Source organism: Girardinichthys multiradiatus, chromosome 21 (assembly GCF_021462225.1).
Source record: "Girardinichthys multiradiatus isolate DD_20200921_A chromosome 21, DD_fGirMul_XY1, whole genome shotgun sequence".
In the NCBI taxonomy this organism is placed as follows: Eukaryota; Metazoa; Chordata; class Actinopteri; order Cyprinodontiformes; family Goodeidae; genus Girardinichthys; species Girardinichthys multiradiatus.
This window is the reverse complement of record NC_061813.1, coordinates 38349120-38373254: the sequence shown is the minus strand read 5'-3', so window position 1 is coordinate 38373254 and position 24135 is coordinate 38349120. Positions and strand designations below refer to the sequence as shown.

Below are 24135 nucleotides of genomic sequence, written 5' to 3'. Positions count from 1 at the left end.
GTTGCACAACCATCATTCTAAATTGTTTCTAGTTAGTATTGTAATGATGTTAAGTAGCATCATAACCATTAAAATATGCTAAAAATGAAAGCGAGGATTTTAATTAGCTAGCAGAGTTTGGGTTGTCAATGTGGAACCCAGCAGAGTTATCATTCTACTATTGTAGTTATTAGTATCATTGTTACCATTCCAATTAAGCTAAACAGCAGAGTTAACATTTCAATTGTGTTAAGTTAGTTCCTAATTAAGCTGATTTGCAGAGTTATTTTAAATATGCTAGCAGTAATTTTGCTAGATATCATAGTTGGAATAGTACTAATGCTAAAGATGCTACTTGATAACCTACTAAGTACAACATTTTGTTCAAATTTCACTACTTCCTTCATTTGAGAAGCCTTTTGGTTGACACTTGAGAACAAATTTAAATTCAATTCAGTTTTATTTATATAGCGCCAATTCACGACACATGTCGTCTCAAGGCACTTCACAAAAGTCAGATTCATACATTCCAATTAATCCTAACCATTGAACAGTTCAGTCAGATTCAGTTATTTATTCAAATTGGATAAAAAGTTTTTCTATCTAAGGAAACCCAGCAGATTGCATCCAGTCAGTGACTTGCAGCATTCACTCCTCCTGGATGAGCATGTAGAGACAGTGGACAATCACTGGTGTTGACTTTGCAGCAATCCCTCATACTGAGCATGCATGTAGCGACAGTGGAGAGGAAAAAACTCCCTTTTAACAGGAAGAAACCTCCAGCAGAACCAGAACCAGGCTCAGTGTGAGCGGCCATCTGCCACGACCGACTGGGGGTTTGAGAGAACAGAGCAGAGACACAAAGAGAACAAAGAAGCTCTGATCCAGGAGTACTTTCTATGGGAAGGAGAAGTAAATGTTAATGGATGTAGCTCCTTTAGTCGTTTCATCTAGAAAGAAAGAACAGATAAACTCTGAGCCAGTTTTCAAAGTTAGAGTCTGAAAGAGAGCACATAGAGTTAGTCACAGTAGAAGCTCAGTCAATCGCCATGTCTAGGAGAGAGAAAGGGTTAAACACTGAAAGACAGGGCTATGTGGATCATCTGTAGAGGGTGAGCATTAAGTTGTTAAGTTGTTACCAGCAGAAGCTCGGACGATGCCCCCTTTCAGAAAGGTGTCACAGGTAGACACAGAGTCAGGCCAGGTGTAGGTTCTAGGAAGAGAATAGAGAGAGAACATAAAGTTAAAAACTGAAATAACAGAAAATAGTGCAAAATTGGAGAGTAGTGTGAGAATGTAGCGAAGAGGGTGAAAGTGGTCATTATGTCCTCCAGCAGCCTAAGCCTATAGCAGCATAACTACACAGATAGTTCAGGATAACCTAAGCCACTCGAACAATAAGCTTTATCAAAAAGGAAAGTTTTAAGACTAGCCGTGAAACTAGACAGGGTGTCCGCCTCACAATTGGCATTTCCAACTTTTATTTTTTTATTTTTTTCAAGTGTTTTTGCTCAGGTCATTTATTTTTACTATTTTGTTTTTATTTGAGGACAGCAATGACTATAGCTGGACGGATAAGCCACCTCTAGCCTTTAAGATAAATGTTGCTTTTATTTTGCACTTAAAATTGCTGGGAGGCTATTTTTATTACCTCAAAGACCAGCCTTTCCCTCCTGCTGTATACTCTTCAACTACACTCAAAAGAGAAAAGTTTATACATACAAACTTGTTCACATGTGATCATAAAAGATCTGCAAACAAAAAACGGGACTGAGATAAACACTATAAAACTGACCCTGGAGGAGATTTAAAGAAATAAACATATTTTAGAATTTCTGTCCTCTATATGTAACCAAAAGTCTCCCAAAGTTATTTATGCTTCCAGAGGGATAAATAACTGAAGATCGAGTTCATTTTTGTCTTAAAATAACTCTACAAAAATGTGTCTAATAAGAAGCATTGGCCCTTATGAGATACTGAAAGACAATAACAGCCCATAGAGATTTTAGTTGAAATCGAGAAAGAAAATGTTATATATCATGATTTTAACAAAGTTAAGCAGAAATATTAAATTAGACTCATTAAAAAAACGTATATATTGTAAAAATTTTAACAGGAAAATCCGAACTGCTGTTGGAGCTCAGTAGAAGTGGAGTTTCATCTCTGTAAAGAGTACAGAGACCTGTAAGAGATGTTTCTCAGTAAATAGTTTGAAAGGATTTACCGTACATATTTCTCTCTTTACATAAAATAATTTAATGAATGGATTCTAGTAATAAGGAGGGAATTCAAGAGGTTAAAAAGCCTCCAATGAGCCAGGATCTGTCAGGTAATTTTAGAAAGCTCTCCAACCTCTATGATGGCAGCATTAATGTAGAAAGGTCTCACAGAAGAAGAGGGTACAGCTACTGGACAGGCCTGCCTGTGGTCCGAATCTGTAGGAGAATGTAGTAAACAGAAGTCGACAGTGACCCTGTAGTGTAGGACACCTTAAGAGATGTTTGCAGGAAGAAAGGAACTAATTAACACCTGAGACTCTTCATGGATTGGTATCTGCAACACCAGGACACCCTCCAAGAGTTGTATTGGAAACATTAGAAAATAATAAGCTAATGGACATGACAGATGTCACATTAAAGTGTTTGGGTTTGTCTACTAACTCTGTAGGTCTAAAGACTGGAAACTTCACCCATTCTTCTTTCCAAAGAACCTCAGACTGGATGGAGAGCATCTGTGAAGTTCAATTTAAAAGTCTTGGCACAGATTATTGGTTGGATTTAGGTCTGGACTTTGACTGGGCCATTCTAACACATGAATATGTTTTCATTGAAATGAGGGATGTTCCAATGTGCAGCCCTCAGACCATATGGGGCCCTCAGAATGATTTGTGCTGCTGTCAGTCTTAGACATAATGATAAACTCAGAGAAGGTATGCAATGAAGACACAAGCGAGTCAAAGTTATCTTTGGCTGGCCAGGGAGAGACAGTCCATTCTCTCAGAGGAGCTGCCCTGTGTCACAGGCTTTTATTAAAGAAAAAAAAAACACTTATGGCTACACACAGTTTCACAAATACAAGTCCTACTGAATAAAACTGCTTCTGTCCATATATTGATACAGCACACGTCCACATCTGGCATCCAAGGACACCAAGATTGTCTGGGGTGCAAACAGCCTGCTTCCCAGAACTCCTCCACACACAAGTTCCTACTCAGTCTGCATAGCAACCACCCAAATGCAACTCTAAGACAAGATGACAATTCTGTTAATAGTTCATAAAAGTACTTCAAAAATAAATGTAAAGAGTATTCAAATCTATCAAAGTTCACCCAACTAAATAAATGAAAAAATATATATATATGGTAAATCATAAGGATAAAGACTTTTTAAACTAAGCAATGATAATTCATGTACAAATCTTCCAACAGCTGCCCACATCCACAATCCAAGAATGGTTCAGGTTTGGCCCACCAGTACTTTGATGCAGATAGACACTTTTACTATATTAAAGGATGGTATTTTCATGGAGAAGATATAATTTTCTTAAAATAGAACATGTGAAGTACCATATAAAATATTTGACTTGTATTATTCCTGTTGTACTTTTATATCTGTCATAGTAACCAACATAAAAACATCCAGTGACTCCATTGTCGATATTTGGTTGTCAGGGCAGGGTTGCAGCTGGGTAAGGACACCAGTACCTTTATGCCTTTCAAAATAAATTATGCACATCTATTTTTATTAAATGTTTGCTGTCTGTGACAACGTTTAACTTGACCATGTTGACAGAAGCTTGAGATATTGTTGTAGAACCTAACCCTGCTTTAAACTTCTCCACATCTTTTTCTCTGACCTGTCTGCAGTCTTCTTTGGTCTTCGTGATTCTTTTGTTTGTCAGTTTTCTCTAACAAACCCATGAGGCCTTCAGAGAATAGCTGGATCAATACTGAGATTAAATCACAGGCAGATGGACTCTGTTTACTGATTATCTGACACCTGAAGGCAACTGGCTGCACTGGATTTTATTTAGGGGCATCAGAGTAAAGGAAACTAAACACAAATGCTAATTTCTTGGTAAAAACGCTTGACCATGAATTATTTTCCATCAGCTGCACAATTATGTTCTACTTTGTCTGTAACTTAAAATCCAAGCAAAATATATAAATGTTTCGTGGATGTAACGTGTAGAAATGTGGAATATTTTAAGGGATATGAATATTTTTGCAAGACATTGTATCATCTAATCATGGAAACAGAATAGTGAGTTTAATTTTGTGATGCAAACTTGTGAAATATAACCATAAATGAGGGTTAAAAGCTGTAGTTCGTATTTATTTGTTTTTCTAACATTATCTGCTTTGCCGGTAGCAAAAGTTAAAACATGAGGTCGCTGTTGGACTTTGGAGTCAGCGGACCAACATCTCCTCTTAGCTCCAGGCTGTGGGAGCGCTCCTCTGCACTGGGCGTCCCCTGGGACCATTTCTCTTGGACGCGCATTAAATGCAGAAGGTGAACCGGAACCACCGGAACCGTAGTGCGCCGCCTCTACAGGACTTTATGCACAACCTGCAGCTGAATTCCGTCAGATGGACTCCTCTCTGATATAATTCAACTTCTGTCCGCCAACTTCGGCCAGACCTGCAGCTCAGAGGCGCTGATGATCCGAAGGAAGACCTGGTTCGTGGGGAGATGTGGTGAAGCCGCGCGTAAAGGTGAGGACCAGGATTCATGCCCAGAGATTTGTGCGCAGAAGCAGCTTTTTGTCAGTGGAAATCAAACCTGTCAGTCTGCAGTTTGGTTGGATTACAGCACGCGTGATTCCCGTTCAGGATGGCAGCCAGGTGAGCTGTGAGCCGCCCTGCAGGTGGATGAGATCCGACCATGTCCTTTACGCACCGACTCGCTTTGCTGCTGCTCGGCTTCACCCTCATCCACACGGTCAGTCCACATTAGTATTAATATAACCTATTTATTTATGCCCTGAAAACACCATCTAATGCATGTCGACGTTTTAATGCGTTATCCTTTAAAGCCAACGAGCTTCAGGCAGAATAGTGAACTTTTTCCTTACTACCTCTCCAACTTTTCCATGTTGTTTAATTTGTTAACTGTAAATCCTTTCCCTCTTTGTTGATCACCACAAGCTGTATTCAGCTCAATAAGAAACCAAGTCTCCACATTAATGATAAATCAGCGTTGAGCCTTTTTGCTCTGCTGACTGATCAAGAACACATTCACTTTCTGGTTCCTGGTGCAGCATTTTAAAGGTAGCCTTTGGCTCAACTCTAGAAAACTAAAAGCCCGGTTTTTCCCTCCAGGGTTTAGCTGCAACAGCAGACAGTTTGATTGGATTTTAGCTTCTTGCTTCAGTAGATGCATCCAAAGGAGATGTCAGCCGTCTAAAAACCCACTCATGTCTGTGACCCTTTAAGGTTTAATTACAAGCAGAAAGGTTTGCGGAGTAAAATTAGGGTCAAACGTTTTACATGAATGGATGATATCGTTAAATGCACAAATACCTGCTTACTTTTTTCTGTTTTATTATAAAAAGATTTTTTATTTTTAACTTTTTCTGTCTTTGGGAATACATAAATAATCAATATGCTAACTTCTGTGCTTCATGACAAACTCCTAAGTATTGTAATTAGTCTTAACTAATGTAATTTTAGTCACCTACAGTACATTGAAAAGTTCTTACACCCTTTGAACTTTTCACATTAGTTCGAGTAAAAACCACAAGCCTTTATGTTTTGATTGAGATTGTATGTGATAGACTAACACAAAGAAGAGCCTAATGGTGCAGCTGAAGAAAAATGATCCATTGTTTGAAAATGTTCAAGTGGATTTTTTTTAGGCGGGGGAATCTGTTAACAGGAGAACTTTTAGTTGTTCCCTCCACAAATCTGGCCTTTTTGGACAAGTAGCGAGACGAAAACCGTTGCTGAAAGAAAGCAATCAAAAGTTAGCAGTTTGCTAAAAGCCATGTAGAAGATACAGCAACGATGTGGAATCACTATTTGCACTTCTTTACATGATTTCATCCCTTCAATCAACTTTTTAACCAAGTTCTTCTAAACCATGTCTGCACCTACAAATTTTACACTGAGTTTTAGAGAGGGTGCATCATAACCAGCATGTTATCTGCTGGTTATGATGCATTCATGCATCTGTTGCCTTCATCCGTAAATAAGGACCCCCAAGTTTGAATAATTTTTTGCCACAGATTGATTAAACTCCACACTGCTTTTATTTTAAACACTATTAATGATTCAGCTGCTCTGAATCAGCAGTATCCATGCAGTAATCATTGGGTCTGTGGGTTTTCTTTTACTCTACTACAGCCCCCAGTAAATTATTTAAGATGTGCAAATATAACTAGTAATAAAAACATTGATTGGTGTTTGGCTGCTCTCAGCTGTGTTTGGCGTCTCTGAGTAGCGATGTTACATGACGACCTGTTTTACATGATGACCTGTTGCAGCCTGGTTCAGCTGGTGATCACATTATGTAGGATACTCTATCAGATGTACAGAAAGGTGATGCTGGAATATTATTCATGCACCACTAAAATGCAAGGGTGATCCACAGGACTGATGGGTATCAGTGTGTATTTTGTCCTCAGAGCACAGCAGATGCTGCCTGCATTGATCTATATTAAATCAGGGTATTATATGTTCTAGATGAAGGCAAAAGGTAGAAAAGGTTCAGGATTAAAAACTGGGAAAACATAAGCTTTCTCTTCAGTTTAGGGTGTTATCCTGAAACTGAGAGCAGTTGTTTGAGTTCCTGCTAAATCATACGACAATGAGTTGTTTTGGTTTGTTATTGTTAATTGACAAAAAGGATGGAGAATGAACCCAGAACATCTAGACTTTGTAAATGCAGATCTTTCTTTCCTCTGATTTCCTTACTAAAATGTGACAAAAACTTCCTCATGTAGTTTTAATTCAGACTGGTTTGTCCCAAATGCTCTTGGTTGATAGAATAATTTATTGTTCAGATAGCCCCTGTAGAAGAAACTAACCAGTCAAACTAAAACCTACACTGGCAGGAAGATAAGCTGCAAAACATGAAAATGCAAAAGAGAAAAATTCAGATCGAAAATATCCGATGCATAAATGCATTCATCTTTTCAGTTTTCATTTTTGACGCGTTGAGGTGGCAGGTTGGTTCAAAAGTATCAGAGTCCCTGCAGGAAGTGAGGGAAGCTGAAGAAATATGTGAGGTTTGACCTCACTGGCTGCTCTGACATGTTGGCAGTATATCTCAGTGTAAACAGACCTCCTGGCACACTTACAAACGCTCTCTATATCAATGGGGTCAAGTTTGGTGCGTGAACTCGTTCTGTTGGAGAGTTTTTCCTTTCATCCATATTGTAAGCTCTGTGGTCTGTGTACACTGTGTTTGAGTGTGTGTCCTTGGTTACCATCAGCTGTACCAGGACACACACATGTTCAATACGAAGGTGGCAGCCATTTATCAGCTGCCTGAAAAACTGTGAAGTTAAGCAGTAACATATGCCGCTAACGAGGTGACATTAATTAAATGTTCCAAGCTTGTTGTGTTCTGAACAACTCGCAGCTTTATTGCTCCTTAATGGCTCAGTGTTGTAGCTCTCTGCTTCGTACGTCTGGCTACAAAATATGTTTTCAACCAACAGTCAATCTTTAATGACTTTAGGGTTACATTTTGGCTTTGATCAACCAGATATATTAATTTTCTTCAGTATTCATTAACCAGGAAAGGGATGTTGCAGTGTCTGTTGGCATAGTTCAGTATTTCTTTTCAGTCAGTCATTTTCTACTGCTTATTCCATAGTGGGTCGTAAGGGAGCTGGTGCCTATCTCCAGCAGTCTATGGGCGAGAGGCAGGGTACACCCTGGACAGGTTGCCAGCCTATCGCAGGGCAACACACAAACAACCAAGCACACACTCATTCATACACCTAAGGGGCAATTTAGAGAGACCAATTAACAGGCATGTCTTTGGACTGTGGGAGGAAGTCGGAGTACCCGGTGAAAACCCACACATGCACAGGGGAGAACATGCAAACTCCATGCAGAAAGACCCCAGGCCGGGAATTGAACCCAGGACCTTCTTGCTGCAAGGCAACAGTGCTACCAACTTCACCACTGTGCAGCCCCATTATTTCTTTTCATTTGGGGTTAAATAGTATTTATGAGGAGTCCTTGTCTTATCTAAAATAAACGTTGAACGAAGGGATTTCAGTTTAGAGAACATTGGAAGAATCCCCAAGAAGAGTTAGGCTAACAGCCACTCAGAGCAGAGACGACAAGATTCAACCAATTACAACTAAAGCTCTAAGATTTTTGTATAGCTAACTTTAGCATTAAACATTTTTGGGCCTAAATAGTTCGACATGTAGTTTCTATTTTCTTGATTGAACAGCACAAAAGTTGCTTCGCTGTGACAAATCATAGTTTACCTAAAATACTCAAATGTTTCTTTTTTTTTTTTCAGTAACTTTAGATTATAAAATTTGACACTGTTTTGAGTGTTAGCCTGGGTCACTATTATTTTCAACAGTATAGCTTGGGTCGGTGTTAGCTTGAGTCAGTGTTCGCTTGAATTGGTGTTAGCTTGAGTCGGTGTTAGCTTGAATTGGTGTTAGCTTGAGTCGGTGTTAGCTTGAATTGGTGTTAGTTTGAGTCGGTGTTAGCTTGAGTCGGTGTTAGCCTGAGTTGCAGTTAGCTTGTGCAATTGTCATCTTGAGCAGTTGTCAGTTTTTGTAGCTGTGAGTTTGAGTAGCTGTTAGCTAGAGTTGTGATTAGGTTGGATATCTGTTAGCTTGGCTTTCAGCTACCTTGGTTAACTCAAAACTGTTCTTGGTCTCTGCCGGGGTTTTTATGTAAGCTGGCAGAACAAAAGAAAAATCTTGTTAAACAATAAGAAAAGAATCATCCTTGAGGCAAAATTCTTTGCAGGCCTCAGGGTACACATCTAAAAGGTTAATTCAGATATTAGCTGGCTGTGGTTCACTTTACAGCCAGTAACAATCATAATAGACATCAGAGGTATGATAAATTATGATAAATTGTTTGCAGTGAAGTCAGCCACTGTTTACTGCCTGGGAAGAGCTCAAACAGTTGCTGATCTGGCATAAATATTGATCTTATCCTTTTTATTGTTAGAGAACATTTCTGAAGATCAAAGTGATTCAGTGATTGGTTATATTCTTTTCTAAATTAGTTTCAGACACTTTGCTCTGTCTTTAATTCCTTTTTTCTTTGACACCTATTAACTGGTAGACGTTAAACATTTGAGGAAAGGAGAGAAACTCCCTTGTTTTTTGGTTCGGTTCTTTTCTCTGTAAGCACTCAGGATTATTATGATCTGACCCACTGAGGGATCCACACAGGCAACGTTAATCATGTAGCTGCTTAAACTGGAAAGAAGAAACAGAATGAGCAAATTGGGAGTTTTTTAAAGCTCCTGTTCATCATAGGTTTCCTTCCTGAGTTGCAGAAAGCAGCCAGAGGTGAACATGTTTTAGAAACATGAACTTTATTCCAGAAAGATGAAGCATGAATTCAGCAGACAGCAGTTTTTTTTTAATGTTTATTTCCTCCTCGGACTGACAGGTTAATGGGAGGTTTCCTCACTGCTGGCTTTACTGGGAGATGGAGAGAGCCAGAGAAGAGTGTCAGACACAACTGCAGCAGCAGCAGACGCCAGATCCTGCAGGTAAAACCTTTTTTAGCTTAAACATTTGCAAAAATCTTTCACAAACAATATTCAGCAGAAAAGAAATAAAAAAAAAAACAACCTAAAAACATGAACTGAAGTAAGCAGCATGATTTATATGAGTAGGAGGAGGAGGTGTTGACTGTTGTCTCAACACTTGTGATATTAATGATTTATTCACAAAAACAAATAAATACACCTCTTATCTTGTTTAATTTGCACAAACTCAACTCCTCACTTTATGCCAACGCGCGCTCTCACACCACTCACAGCAGTGAGACACAGAAGGTGCTCAACAGACTGAGACACGCCTTGTCTCACCACAGTTATGCTGAACATACGGCTTTGTTTTCATCTGTTTCTGTTAAACAAGCAATAAATACACCTGCACTTTCAAATGTGTTAAAAAAATCATTCCAATGCAAAATCAAGACCTAAATCTAAGCAAGGACGGCACTAAAGTGAATGTAAAATAAAGATTTTTATTGTTTAGAAAACTGTCAAAAAGCCTAAAAATTCTAACACATATAAAATACATCTTAATCAAATAAGTACCACGCAGGTTAAATAATAGTATGCCAGTAAAACAGTGAATAATATAAAACAAGTTCATTTTGATATGTTGGTGGTAAAAATATAATAAAATAAATAAATAAATAAATACATTGTCTGAAAAATATAATTTATAAACAGTAAAGTAAAATTAAAACCCTCATAAAAATGGCTTTAAGCACACAAAGATAAAGATGAGTATATTAAACACAAATACATCAAATTCAGACATCTAAGGTACCTGAAAAAGTCTTGAAATCCTAAACTCTTCATGTGTTTTTGTTCAATGCTCTTCTGGGAAGCCTCCTCTGTTCTTGGTCCACTCTTCTTCAAGTACAAATTCTTGAATGGATTTTGCTTGATGATCCTCTGAACGTTGGGGTTATCAATGTTGCTGGTGCACCTTTTCCTACTACACTTTTTCCTTCTGCTCAACCTTGCAGAAATATATATTTTTTCACAGTATTCTAATTTTAACCCATAATCATCAAAATTACAATAAATAAAAGCCTGAATAATTTCACTCAATGTGTAATAAATCTATATAATAAATAAGTTTCACTTTCTGACATAAGTGACAAAACATTCAAACTTTCTCATGATATTTGTGTTTGAAGTCCAGCATTCTGCAGAACATTGCTCCTCATTCCAACTGTCAAGCACAGTGATGGGAGGTTGATGATCTGGGCTTGTTTTGCTGTCACACGACCTGGAATCCTTGCAGTCATTGAATCGACCATGAAGCCCTGTTTATATGAAATACAGAATGGTGGAAAAAGAAAATGATCATGGTGCTGCAATGACCTAGTCAAAGTCCAGACCTCATACTATTAAAAATGTTATGGTGGGACCATACAAGAGCTGTGGACCAACATTTATCCACAACAATGTAAGAGACTGAGAAAATACACTGATTTTCTTTCAGTTCCTGACCTAAACCTCACCTCTGCAATGCAAATGAATACTAAAATGGAACAATTCAAGCATGAAGAGTTGTTTTTTGTTCCCCCTTCTTGTGTAAGCACAGCTTAACTAAAACACATTCAAACATATGAGAACACAGTTTATGCAACACTGAACTGGTCTAATGTTTGAAAGTTCATGTTTGAATAATTTTCCTCAGTGATAATAAAATATTATATCTGAGTTCAGCAACTTCCGCAATGTGGGGTTTTCTCACATTCTTTACACAGAAACGTGTTCAGTCTAAAAGGACAAACTGATATGAGATATTTCTGTGAAACCGGTGGCCAGATTTTAACACAGTTCTGCAAATGTTACACTAACAGGAAACCCCCAAAATGTTTTGACACATTTTGTTTCTTCCTTTTTTTAACCATGTCCTGTCTGGCAGAGTAGTACTCAGAATTCATGAGCGCCAAGAAGAAGCCCAACAGATTTATCTTCACAAGTAAAACTGTATATATATGTGGAGCATTATGGCTAACACCATAATGCTCCACATATATATACAGTTTTAAATATACTGAATCAGAAACTGCTTTGATGTTGTTCAAAATGCATAGGACACGGAGACAGAAACAAAAGGGAAAAAAAGAACAAAGAAATGGAGAGAAAGATATAAAGAATAGTGGAGAGAAACAGGGATAAGAGAATATAAGATGACACCCTAGAAGGCTGCTTCTACACCTGCAGAAAGAGAGAAAGAAAGAAGAAAAAAGCGCAGGGACAAACAACAAACACATTTGTTACAACATCACTGAAACGTACACTGTACTTATTAATATAAGATGTATTTAGTGGCAACCGCAGATCAATTTAGAGTATATCTGTGTATCTGTAAACACCTGAATCCAAACAGCTGTGGGTGTATGTGTGAGCGTTTTTGTGTATATAAGGTTTCTCCATAAGAATATTCAATAGCGGGGTGAGGAGCCACAGACCTGCCCCTAGGACCTGAGGCGGACACAGAGGAGATCTGAAAGTGAACTCTCACATTTTTAGGATTACATCTGTTGATCGTCTATATATCTGTATTAATGATTGACATCAAATGTGAACAGAAGATCAAATATATCTATTCTGGGCTGGAAAAATATCATTGTACCTCTATTTACCATACAACTACTCAAAACTACTAAAACTACTCAGAATACTTTAAAGACACCACAGGAGAATAGCATTACAATTTCTATTAGTACCCCTTTCTATTTACACTTTACTGACATATTTTACTGTGTTTAAACAATTTCTTTAGCTTCAAAGGAGACTAGGGAATTGTTAAACACAGTAATAGACCAATGGTTCTTGATCAGGGGATTGTCTGTAATAATTTACCAGAGCGAAGACGCAAAGTTCTGGATTCTCTGGTCCATGAAAGTCCAATCACTCAGGGATCCCCCAGGAGAACAAAGACAGAGGTGCTTAAGAGAGGATGGATGGATGGATGGATGGATGGATGGGTAATAATGTAAATAAAACAAAATTTCATTAATAATTTTTAAAGATTTGTAAAAGTTCCTAAACAGTTATAAATAAAAGTAATAAAATCTGCATTAATCAATAGCAGAAGGAAGGAAAATCTTAGGTTTTAAGTGTCTAAATACTAAGTTGCTGAACCTCAAAAATATTAAAACATTTCAGAAATAGATCTTATATTTAGAGCTCCCATGTTTCTCTGTGATGTCCCAGATATTTATTGTACCTGCTTAAATTAGCTGTTAGATCACATCATAAGAGGCCTTCATTCTTCTCTGACTGCACCGTGGAGCAGTGTCCAAACATTGCTGAGCTACCGGAAAGCTTTCATGTGAACCTGATTTATGGTTAATGTGCTCCAGTGAGTTTGAAATAAGTAGCTCAGCTAAACAGGAAGTTCAGACCTGGCTAACACTTGCTCTGTGTCTGTTTTATGTGTGTGTTTTATGTGTGTGTTTTATGTGTGTGTTTTATGTGTGTGTAGGATGTGAAGGCGAGTGGAACAACGTCTCTTGTTGGCGTGGTGCAGCCGTCGGGGAAGTGCTGACCCTCCCATGCCCCTCCCCCTTCCTGCTACTTTTTGGGAAAAATGGTGGGCTTCTCACACACATACACACACATTCACACACAACATTTTATCCTTCCTTCATTAATCTTCCTCAACAAAGCTTGCTAAGAATTTAAATAAAAACCTGGAAGTCAGAGTTTCCTGAATAAAAGAACATCTCAATGTCTATCTGCAACCAGTGTGATTAAATAAAATATTATGTTTTTAAACTAAATCCTAATTTGACACACAGTCATGGCACATGTTTCACAAAGATCTGAACCTATTCTTCAAGACGATCAGATCCAATCCATGTTATCTGTGGGACGAGACGATTGTTCAAAGTTTCTACATCAAACAGGAAATCTCTGAAACATCAGGAACCATTTTTCCATACTTGTTGCAATTCAGTTTATTTATATAGCGACAACAACTATCGTCTCAAGGCACTTTATTTTTTTATTAATAAAACAACAGTTTAATCCGATCATACAAAATCAAAATCATTTATATAAATTCCTAATATTTTAAAGCTCAGTTTATTCTTTTTATCAAATTGGTAAAAAGATCTTGTATCTTGGATGTTTGTGGTATTTATGATACTTTCTCAGGGACCTCAGTATTTAGTTTTAGGACCTCAGAGAAAATTGACCACAATCTCTAATTAGAGATTGTTTAAACAATCTTTAATTGCATATAAAAAATTATTGGTAGCATCCAAATTTTTTTTTAGCCCTGACCCAACCTGCTCCCTGGTGTCACTCCAAGCCCAGCTCAAAAGTCGGCAACTGTTGCACCAAGAGAACTTTTTGTTTTTTAACAAATAAAGAAATTATTACAATTTTAGAACCAAACTGGACTAATAAAAAAAAATGTAGTGTCTCAAAACAGCCGTCGTGTTTGCATATTTATAGTTATCATCTGGTGATTTGATGCTTATATTGGGTTAAATGTTTTTAATAAAGATTTTATAATTCATGAAGTGAACCAGTAAATTCAATAAGGGACTGAGGTCTCCCTGGTTTTGTGATCCGCAGGTAAAAATGTCCCAACTCCCAACATGCATGCATTAATTCGTAAAGTACTTTATGCAATGCCATTCCTGGAGTTGGGCAGCTGTTGCAGATAATTGTGCCTTGACCTTTAGGTGGCAACAGTGGTGATTCAAGTGAGGATGGAATAAAGCCCAAAAGGACTAGAAAAGAGGCAGACGAAGAAGAAGTTTGGTTTTGGTTTTTGATGAGATGTGAACTATCTGGGAGTTTGTACCTGCAAATTAAGCAGCCATCTGCTGTTTTCTTGCCATGTTAGGTTTTGAAATGAAAATTATGTTTTGTCCTTAAGTTTATTATGTAAACCTTCAACTGTTTGCTTCCACAGCAGCTCATCTGTTTTTATTTAGACAGCAGAGACATTTATCTCCTCCTTTTGTCATGATTTGGTTTATAGTGCATAAGTGAAGAGCAGACCCAAAATGACAAAAAGCTTTTTATAATTAAATGAAAGACACTTACAAAGAATGGTCTGGAGCAAATGGATGATGCAGGAAGCACAGGAGCACATCTGGGCAGAGAGTGAAGGCAAAGGACCATGGACCAGACAGGCAAACAGGAGAATCCAGCAAGAAACAAAAACCAACACAGAGCTTTAATAGCTAGGACAGGTGCAGCAATGGAGGGAGCGAGGTGCTGCAGGCGAGCAGAATCTAGTTAATTTCATAGGTGGCTGAGGCTGAGGGAAGGCAGAGCAGAAGAAGGGGAAACTAATTATCTCTGGAGCTACAAAGAAACACTGAACGAAGAGACAAAATAAGAACCTAAGAGGAATAAATTAGAATACGCATAAAGGAATAACTAGGAAAGCAACATCTAACTAATGATAAACACTGAGTATAGCAAAATAAGGAAAACACAAATAAGAACCAAAAACACCCAAGATCATGACACCTATTGTAATTTATTGCCTGTGCTGATGCTAAGACCATTCCACATACCTCGAGTAAAATAAAAATAACCTTCACCTTTAAAAAATTGTTTTGGATTTGGACCCTTATTGAATTCACCGATTGGATTCTGTATTAATTGAAGTGTTTATCTGCCAGTTACATTAAGGACATTGGACACAAAACTAAGGACTGGACTATGAAGATTTAATCAAAGAGTTTTTTATTAATATTTTAGCAAAATACTGGTAAAAAATAGACTAAGTTTTGAATTAAAATGGCTAAAATGTCCTAGTAGGGAGGTATTTTGATAAGAAAGTAGGCGCATTATGAGAAGATATGCATGATATAGATCAGATTCCCGTCAAAACGGATGAGAAGCTCAGTTTTAAAGCTCGCTCTGACCTTAGAGCCTTTTTTTCTTTTCTGTACAAACATCTCTGTGGATCTTAATCCTTTAATGAGATTACGGAACAGAGATGATGGTTATGAAATCTTAAAAAAACTTTATAAAACGTTCCATCTTTGAATTACTTGAAACTTTAAATAAAATCTGAACCTCTGAAAGACTGGTCGACACCTTGAAGCTCTCTCTGTATAATAAATCTTATTAGTTTTACTTTTTGGATCAAGCTACAGAAACAAATGAACTTTTTGCTGATTTTTATTAACTTATTGGCATGGACCTAGCAGTTGCTGAGGTGCTTGTTTATGGCCAAATACTTTTATCAGTTAATTAAAATGTATGCTTAAAGTAAGGACCTCCAGTGTTGATGTTTCTTCTTCATTACTTCTGTAATTCTCTCCAACCTGCTCGATATTAACTGATCCTTACTGAAGGTGACTAGTCTTAGAGCTTGGAGTTGATCACAGTTTGTTGACTACTGTTGGAGAACTGATCCCAGGTTCTCAAAGACCAACTTTGAACCTTTCTTTTGCTGATCATCTTTGTCCGTCCTGCAGCATGTTGGTCTGTCCTTAATGACGTGGCTTTTTTGCCCCCTTTTCTGTCCAAAGCTTTTCTCTTGACTATGGAAAGATACACACTCACACCAGCCTGCTGCCAGAGTTTTAGCAAGCTCTGCACAGGTGGTGGTAATAATCTGGATCTTACCAAAGCGCTGCTAAACCTCAAGTTCTTGATGATCCAGAAAAGCTGCATTATTCTCAGCAGCAGTTTCCTACATGTGAGGTAATTTTGATGCGAAATGATGATGACATCTTGTTTTTGATAGAAGGCAACCATCGCTAACACAAGAAGAAGAAGAAGGTATCAGGCACGGCAGCCCCTCTTTTCTAGCCATTACTCTGTGAATTACATTAAAAATAAATGAATTGAATGAAAAAAACAACAACATTTTTATAGCAGACAAATAAAGGGATGATTATCATATCATGTTTTAGCTGATTAGTATATGTTGAGCCTTTTATAAATCCATAATTTATCGTTGATATTGGCAGTTTGAGTCCACCAACAGCTGGTGGGTAATAAAATCACCTCTCAGATGCTCTAGCACATAATTTAACAAATTGTTATGTCAGTTAGTTGATTTAGTCTCCTTCCTCCATGATGCTGATTAGATCCTGTCTGTCTTTTATTAATGTATAAAAAACCTAAATGTTTTTGTCATTTTTACATCTGAATTAACATTTCTTTTTTTCTATGACATTATATTTTTCTTTCTTGGTCTTTTCTTTTGATCTCTTCATTAAAACCATCTCCTCTGCTGTGATTTTCCTCTCTAAGCATGTTAGTGATCATGCTAAGTGCCGGCATCTCTTTGTGGTTCGTCCACCTCGGTGCAGCACCAGAAAGAGACAACAAAAAAGCTTCAGGTCAGCTGTTAAAGTGATGAAACACATAATCATCACCAATGTGTACAACAACAGCTGCTCACTAGCTTTGACTTTATAATATCCGCCTCCTCCTGGATAGTTACAATGGGAGACCTTGGGCCCGACCCAAGTCTCAGTTTATTCTTTACTGATTTATTTAAACTGCTCTTCGTCTAGGTTGAAACAGTACTTCAGATAATACAGTTTAAATTTCAAGCTGATTTTCTTTAAACCACAAAGAGGTAAAATTATACATAAAAGCTCAAATATATTAATACGCCAGCACTAATATTTGTTTAAATGTCACTTAGCATGTTGCACCTTGACCAAAGATTTTTAGTAGCCATCAGCAAGATTCTGGTATAAATCCGCCTGGATATTTCTCCACTCTTCTCTTTTAAATTTATTAAATTTTTGGAGAAAATGTAACAATAGTTCACAATTTTGAGAATATTGGTTATTGCAGATCCTTCCTCCTAGTTTGGGGCTTTGGGAGAGCTGTTGTAAAAGTTTAATGTAAGCTTGTTTTATCTTTAAACCAGTTTAGATCTACGTTTTGGACCAATTTTCAACCATCTAGCAGTTGATTCGAGGTGAAGTTAAAGAACATGGAGGTATTTTACCTTCTTCATTCTGGCATCCACTTTGTGCAATGCACCAGTAGCATTGATAGCAAAACAGACCCTCGACATGATGCTGCCACCACCATGCCTTAAAGCTGGTGCATTGTTCTGTAATTTTGAAAGCCTCACATCAACTCCTTTAAACTTACTAAGACAAATAACTCAATCTCGTCCGTAAAACATTTGTACAGACGAAGCTTAAAATTTCCGTGATTCTTAAAGGTGCGGATGCTAAAGCAGAAGCGTCTGAACTCTAGATGCACTCCCAGTGATAGACGTGGTGAGGCTCAGCTCCACTGTACTTTCAATCAAACTCTACTCTAAAGCTTTGTAAAGTTGTCACAAGGCACAGACAGAACATCCTACCTAATTTGTAGTTTGGCAAACAATTTAATGACTTGAAAGAATCAAAAATCCAGTAAAACGGTGGCATACCCCCCAGCCTCACTGCTGACATCATGTTGGAGCTTTTAGCTAAGTACAAAAATTAGCTAATGGCAGTATTCAGAGATATGCTCAGATCTTCCTTCAGTCAGCTAGAGATTATGTTTGCACAGAATTACCTGGCAGTAGACTAGCACAGATCTTTGATTGAACAGGCAGTGGAAACTTGAGTATCTTTGTCAAAGTTAACCTGCATATACGTGGCCTGTCATGGGGCACTTATTCACTGGAGCAAGGCAGCTTTGTTCCTTTTTGGTACCTTCTTAGTCCATGCTGAAGTAAAACTGGATTCACTAAGGGCCAACACACTGTTGTACCAACAGTTTCCAGCTCATAGCAGGCTTGAGCCTTGGTGGTTGCTGTGGTGTTCTTGAACAACCTCATGAATTTACGTTCGTCCTTCATGCTGGGTCTTCTTGCAGACCTTGGCCAATCGCTGACACATCAGAACAACTTGTACTTGCAACAGTTCTTCGACAATTCCAAATTGCTATAAATCTAAAATTCTTCTTAGTTCTTCACTAAGTTGGTCAATGAGCTCCAGACAAACAAATCATTTATATCCTGGAAAAGAGAAGCTACCAGCTGCAAGTAGGACAATCTATTATTATCATACCTATTATTATATTGTTATTTTAGTTTAGACAAAGATCGTTATATTATGTAGTCAAGTATTACACAAACATTACAAAGCTTGGGTATAAAAAGCAGCCATTATTGTACTGGCTTAAGATTTGAAAGAGTCATTTAAGAATGAGAGACACAGGAGTGTTGACAGTTTTAATATGTGATGATGTTAACACAGAGCAAATAAAAGACAGTAAAATGTTTCTGCTTCTGTCTCAGGTAACCTGAGCAGGACATGCACAGAGAAAGGCTGGTCCTTGGTTTACCCTGACATCGGATTCGCCTGCTCATCAGACATCAGCGATGAACCCAAAGAGGTGAGGTCATTGCTTGAAAGCTGCTTGTCATCGTGCAGCTGCAGATTTTAAAACAGTTAATTCAGTTCCAGTATTAAATTTCAGGTCTGCATGTCTGTTGTTTGTTAGTTTGTTTAGTTTCATATCAAGCTTCTGGCTGCAGAAACCTGATCTCTTTGCAAACTTGATGTCTCAAATCATACAAGGAACCCAAACCTCTTCACAGGAAGCTCATTTTACTGTCAGTGCACATTTTCTGCAATGGCATATTTTAGTTATTCCTCATGTTTTCCTTTCAAAAACATCAGACGTTCTTATAATTCCAAGTGAAAATTTCAACTTCATGCGACTGTTGATCCATTTCAGACTAAGAACACAAGAAATTAGCGTTCTGAGCCCAAATAAGCAGTCAATAATACCTACTAGCTTAACATGCTAACTTAACATAGTTAGCATTGCTTATCATCTGCGAAGCAGCATAAATAGAAAACCAGATGAAAACACCATAATTTTCTTGCCATATGAAGCATATTTACTGTTAATTGTTCACTAACACATTTGGCAACATTTTTATATCTCTTTTGTAAAAGTTATTTTAAGCCTTTTTTGTAGGTAACTGTATTATCATTTGTGTGTTCCTGCTAACCTTCCTTTGTATTCATACTCTCACAACACTCATTCCTTGAGTTTAGGAGCCTTTTTATGTTTGAATAATTCATAGGTCTAAGTTTTCACAAAATACAAAATAAGCATTTCTCTACTGGACTGAATATTATTGAAAAAGCAGTTGAAGACCATTTTAACCACAGTATTGCTCTTCTGTGTGCTTCAACCAAGGAACCAAACAATGTGCTCTGCTGTAAAAGTTCTTCACCGTACAGATCAGAGGTAGCAGATTTGCTCTGACAGGCAGACAAAGGTGTTGCATCTTTTGTTTGATCCACTTTGAAAAGGCTGCTGCAGATAGCAAATCAACCACAGACCCAGTTTTACACAGCAGGGATTTTTAACAGCTGACCATAGATTTGTTTCAGTGTGCAGCGTTGGAGAAAGCGTCTTAGTTATTCTATCTTCAGGTTAGTATGACACAGTTTTTACAGTTGAATCAGAGTTTCTTTGTGGATTGGGCTGCAGTGTATGGAATACAAAGCGGGTTTACGTGACGGATGACTTTAAGTTTCATCCTCAACTAGTTTTTTATTTTTTGTTTTTTAGGTGATCTTGGTTTTGAGACTCAGCAACTAGCTGTCGATTAAAATCCCTTATTTGGGGTCTTCACGTGACAAAGCGGGTTTCCATGACGGTTTACTTGGTGCTTGATGACTTTAATTTTCATCCTTGACTAGTTTTTTATTTTTTGTTTCTTAGGGGATCTTGGTTTTGAGACTCAGCAACAAGCTGTCGCTTAAAATCGCTAAACTGCTAGTACAGCAAAAAAATTGCACGTGCAATAAGTGGGTGTGTTCCATGTAATTTTCAAAGATTGCGGGTGCAAAGGATAACAGGTGCAGAAGAGGTGCAGACTGCCCTATTCAAATGAGGAAATTGCAGCTCCCACTGCCTCCAGTGGAACAAGAGGAAAAGCAAACAGATCTTCTGCTGTGATGCTGGAAACATGCAGGGGTTGTGGCGCTACATCATTATAAATTATCCAGTTGCTGATTTTTTCCTCCTCTGTCATTCTGCTCCTGCTTTTCTGGACTGTTATAGTTAGTTTTAACTAGTTTTAACTTGTTAGTCTTTAACTTTTGTCATTGCCATTCACAGCACCATGTTTGTCGTCTCAACCTCTACCCTGACAAGATTATTTTCCCTTTCTGTTCATTTGCGCTGGGTGCCTCTGGGTCTGTAATTATGCATGCAGAAGGCTGAGTTTGAAGTGGTTCTGTGAGCAGATGCTTTATGTTTAGGGTCCGGTTGGACCCAGTGAGGCAAAGACTACATCCTGCTTCGCCTTTACAAAAATACTGGATTACAAGTTATTGCGCGGGGGGGCAGAGCTGTGTCCAGAGCGCCCTCCACCATCAATGTGCATGGGGCGGTTGTTCAGTGTTGTTTCTAGGCTGACAACACCGCATCATCGTGTACAGCTTGTTAACTGTGTTGTTTGATATAACTCGCAACAAATTGGCCACTTAATATTAACAATATTAAACCTTTAATTCTTTTCGGAGACTCACCGTGTTGTTGTTTTTGTTTTTAGAGTAAGAGTTCAGAGTTTATCATAAACAGCCACAATATTTAAGCCTGAACGTCATATTAGCAACATGAAAACAGTTTGTTGTAGACGTTAGCTATTTGTATATTATAGCTTAGCTAATTTTAAAATATAACGTCATGGCTGTCCTGCAAAGAATTTAAATCGTTTTATGTACATAAAAATAAATTATTTTCTAATGATTTTACAGAATTCATTTTGCTTGTTTTGCCAACATTTTAACATTTTAACAACTTGTTTAATTGTTTTACTTGTTTTTGGTTAAATAATTTTTTACTGTAATAACCTTCCCCTGGCAGATGTTCACATTTGAACAACGTAATCAAACATATCTATCTCCAAGTGCTCTACAGTGACACAATGTTACTGTCAATAATGCGATGGGTTTAGTAACAAGGTTACTGTCTTTCTCACCACAAGGAAAAGCTGCCTTAAAAGCTTGATCAGTTATGTGCGTATTTTGCCATGATCAGGTTTGTTCAGCAGATCTCACTGATAGCGATGGTGTGCTGGAATGATCCAGATGTGCAAGGAAAAAACATGTTGCAAGGAGTTTTATCATATGATAAATATCATGGCTTCTGTTTGTGATTGGCTCCAAGTCAGAGTTTAGATAATTCTACGTAGAATCCTCTATTCTCATCTATTTTCATTGTTTTTATTTTTGACAATCCAAATCTGTTGGCACATGTACAGAAGATTCTCTCTCTCCATCATCTGTCATTCTATCTATGCCTCCTTCTCGCCACAGTGACAGCAGACATCTTTGCCTCCCAGTTAGTACCTGCATTTCAAACGTGCTAAATGTAGACACAAAAACAGCACCGCAATCCATTTCAGGTTTGATAAATCGCATTGCCGGTGGTAAGGGAATACATTTGCATATCCTCCTCCCATAAATTTGCACATTTAGTTCATTATAAAATGTTTTGTACATTCATAAAGGCAAATGCAATAAAAAGTTTGCACCCCCTGTTTCACTGATTTTACACACGCAGTCCATTAGCACCTTGTTTATAGATTAGCTTTGCAGATGCAAACAGCTTTGTTTGTGGTTTTGTACACCTAAACCTTTGAAAATCAGGCCCTAAGAGTGAAGAATGATGGCTATCGATTTCTGATTTTTGAGTACATTGCATCTGTTGCTCAGTGGTCATGACCTCTTTAATTCAAACTGGGTCAACTGATCTGAGTTTCCCCTAACAACCTGCAGTTTAGACACATTTTGACCTTTAAGGTTATTTTTTAAGAAAGGAATGGAGAAAAAGATGTGTCATCCTCAGAATCTCCAAGTATTAGAGAGCTGTCATCCCTGACTCTGTGGTTAAGACTTAATCCTTTAGTACTTGCTCCAATATGGTTTTGAATATATTTTATATATTTGACCCATATCATACTTGTGCAAACTTTGTTCAGAACAAATACAGTAAACTTTAGAGGTAACACTGGAGGAGTTAAATGGTTTGCTGGAATGTCAGGTCACAGAGGTCAAAGGTCTTGTGGGTTCCTTGTCTTGGTGGGTCAACATTCCTTGGGGTTCTTGGGTTGGATCTACAGGTTATTAAGCAGGTGGTTTGGGTGTTGTAAGCACTAGTGGCGAAACTCTGGCTTTGCCTCCCAGTTCTTTTAGGAGAGCTGTAGGGTTCAGTTCCCGGTCGAGGCGCGGCCTGCTTTTTAATCTGACATCGTCTGGGTCCATTTTTGGCTCCTCAGAAGATGAAGGTCTTGAAATTCCCTGCCTTCGCCCCACTCTGTGGAGGATTATTAGGCAGAGTGACACAGCTGTGTTGTCTGCAGTTACAGCTGATTCCAGTTGAAGTCTGAGTGTTTGTAACCATGCATTTAAACCTTGGGGGCTCCTGTCCGATGCCATGGAGCTTATCTTCTGACCTTCCCAGTTATTACTTGCTGCATTCCAGGAGCCTGTTGTTTTACAGCTTTAAACAAACAAGTAACATCTAGGTTTAAACAGATAGCCAAGATCATTACTGTGTCTGTACGAACTATGTATGAGGTATGTGGAACTTTTTTTGTGTTGCCTATCTTTTCAACATCTGAGATAGGGTATACATACAGTATTTAATATAATAACTGTAATAGTTTAGAGCAGTGGTTTCCAATTAGTTCAGCCTATGATGCTCAATGTAGCGATGTGACCTCTGTTGGGTATATAAGCACTGTTTAGGTCAATTGAATACTGGTACCGTTACCACAAAAACAGCGTCAGCAGCTAATATATTCTCTGTATGTATTTTAACTACTGTTTTTATATTTTCTTACACTTACTTCACCATTATCATTTTTTTGCACTTGTTGAGTCATCTCAACCCAAACTTTGGGAACCTCTGGTCTAATGGGTAAACATATGAGACCACCAGGGATGTAAGGCTCCAGATCAGCTGATCAAATTTTATGGGAAAACGTTGATTGAAATAAAAATCCAGCTGCTCAAATAAACTATTTAACATCTGTGTATGTGTCTGTCTGTGCTAGCCAGCGAAACTGGTTACGACCCACAGAGCTGGCTTCAGTACCTTTCAGTCACTTTTAGTTCTTGGATTTTATATAATAGAACATTTTAAGATGAGCTGAACTGTACATGGTTCTAAAATTTTACATTCTACAAAAATTGTCTTTTATCATAGACTGCTGAACACTAAAAACACTGTTGCTGCTCAGCTGATTAAAACACTTAATGAACTGATCAGCATCAGTTCGAGCAACATCTATGAAAACAGGACTTTTGGCTGTCTGCTGTTCTGGGAAGGGTTCTGAAGCTACCCGACAGAAAGATTATTCCCAAGTGGAAAACATTAAAGGCAGCAGCTAATCTTTCCATGTTTGGAGACAAACCAACCACAGCAGATCAGCACAAACACCTCACAATGTGGAACACAGCAGTGGTGGAGTGATGATTTGGGCTTG

At 38.0% G+C, this 24135-nt stretch overlaps 1 protein-coding gene across 3 annotated transcripts in view; it reads left to right on the top strand.

The window, feature by feature from the left end:
• The first annotated feature begins 4424 nt into the window (after positions 1-4424).
• LOC124858304 (vasoactive intestinal polypeptide receptor 2-like) overlaps positions 4425-24135 on the top strand; it is a 40124-nt gene continuing 20413 nt past the window's right edge. Inside the window, exons 1-5 of one of the 3 annotated variants that reach the window (XM_047350296.1) lie at positions 4425-4693; positions 4811-4919; positions 9584-9686; positions 13162-13269; positions 18916-19013. In XM_047350296.1, the coding sequence (XP_047206252.1) occupies positions 4863-4919; positions 9584-9686; positions 13162-13269; positions 18916-19013 (366 nt within the window). In that variant the 5' untranslated portion in view covers positions 4425-4693; positions 4811-4862. Of the gene's footprint in view, positions 4920-9583; positions 9687-13161; positions 13270-18915; positions 19014-24135 lie in introns of all 3 variants that reach the window. The other 2 variants (XM_047350295.1, XM_047350294.1) reach the window with 2 other exon arrangements.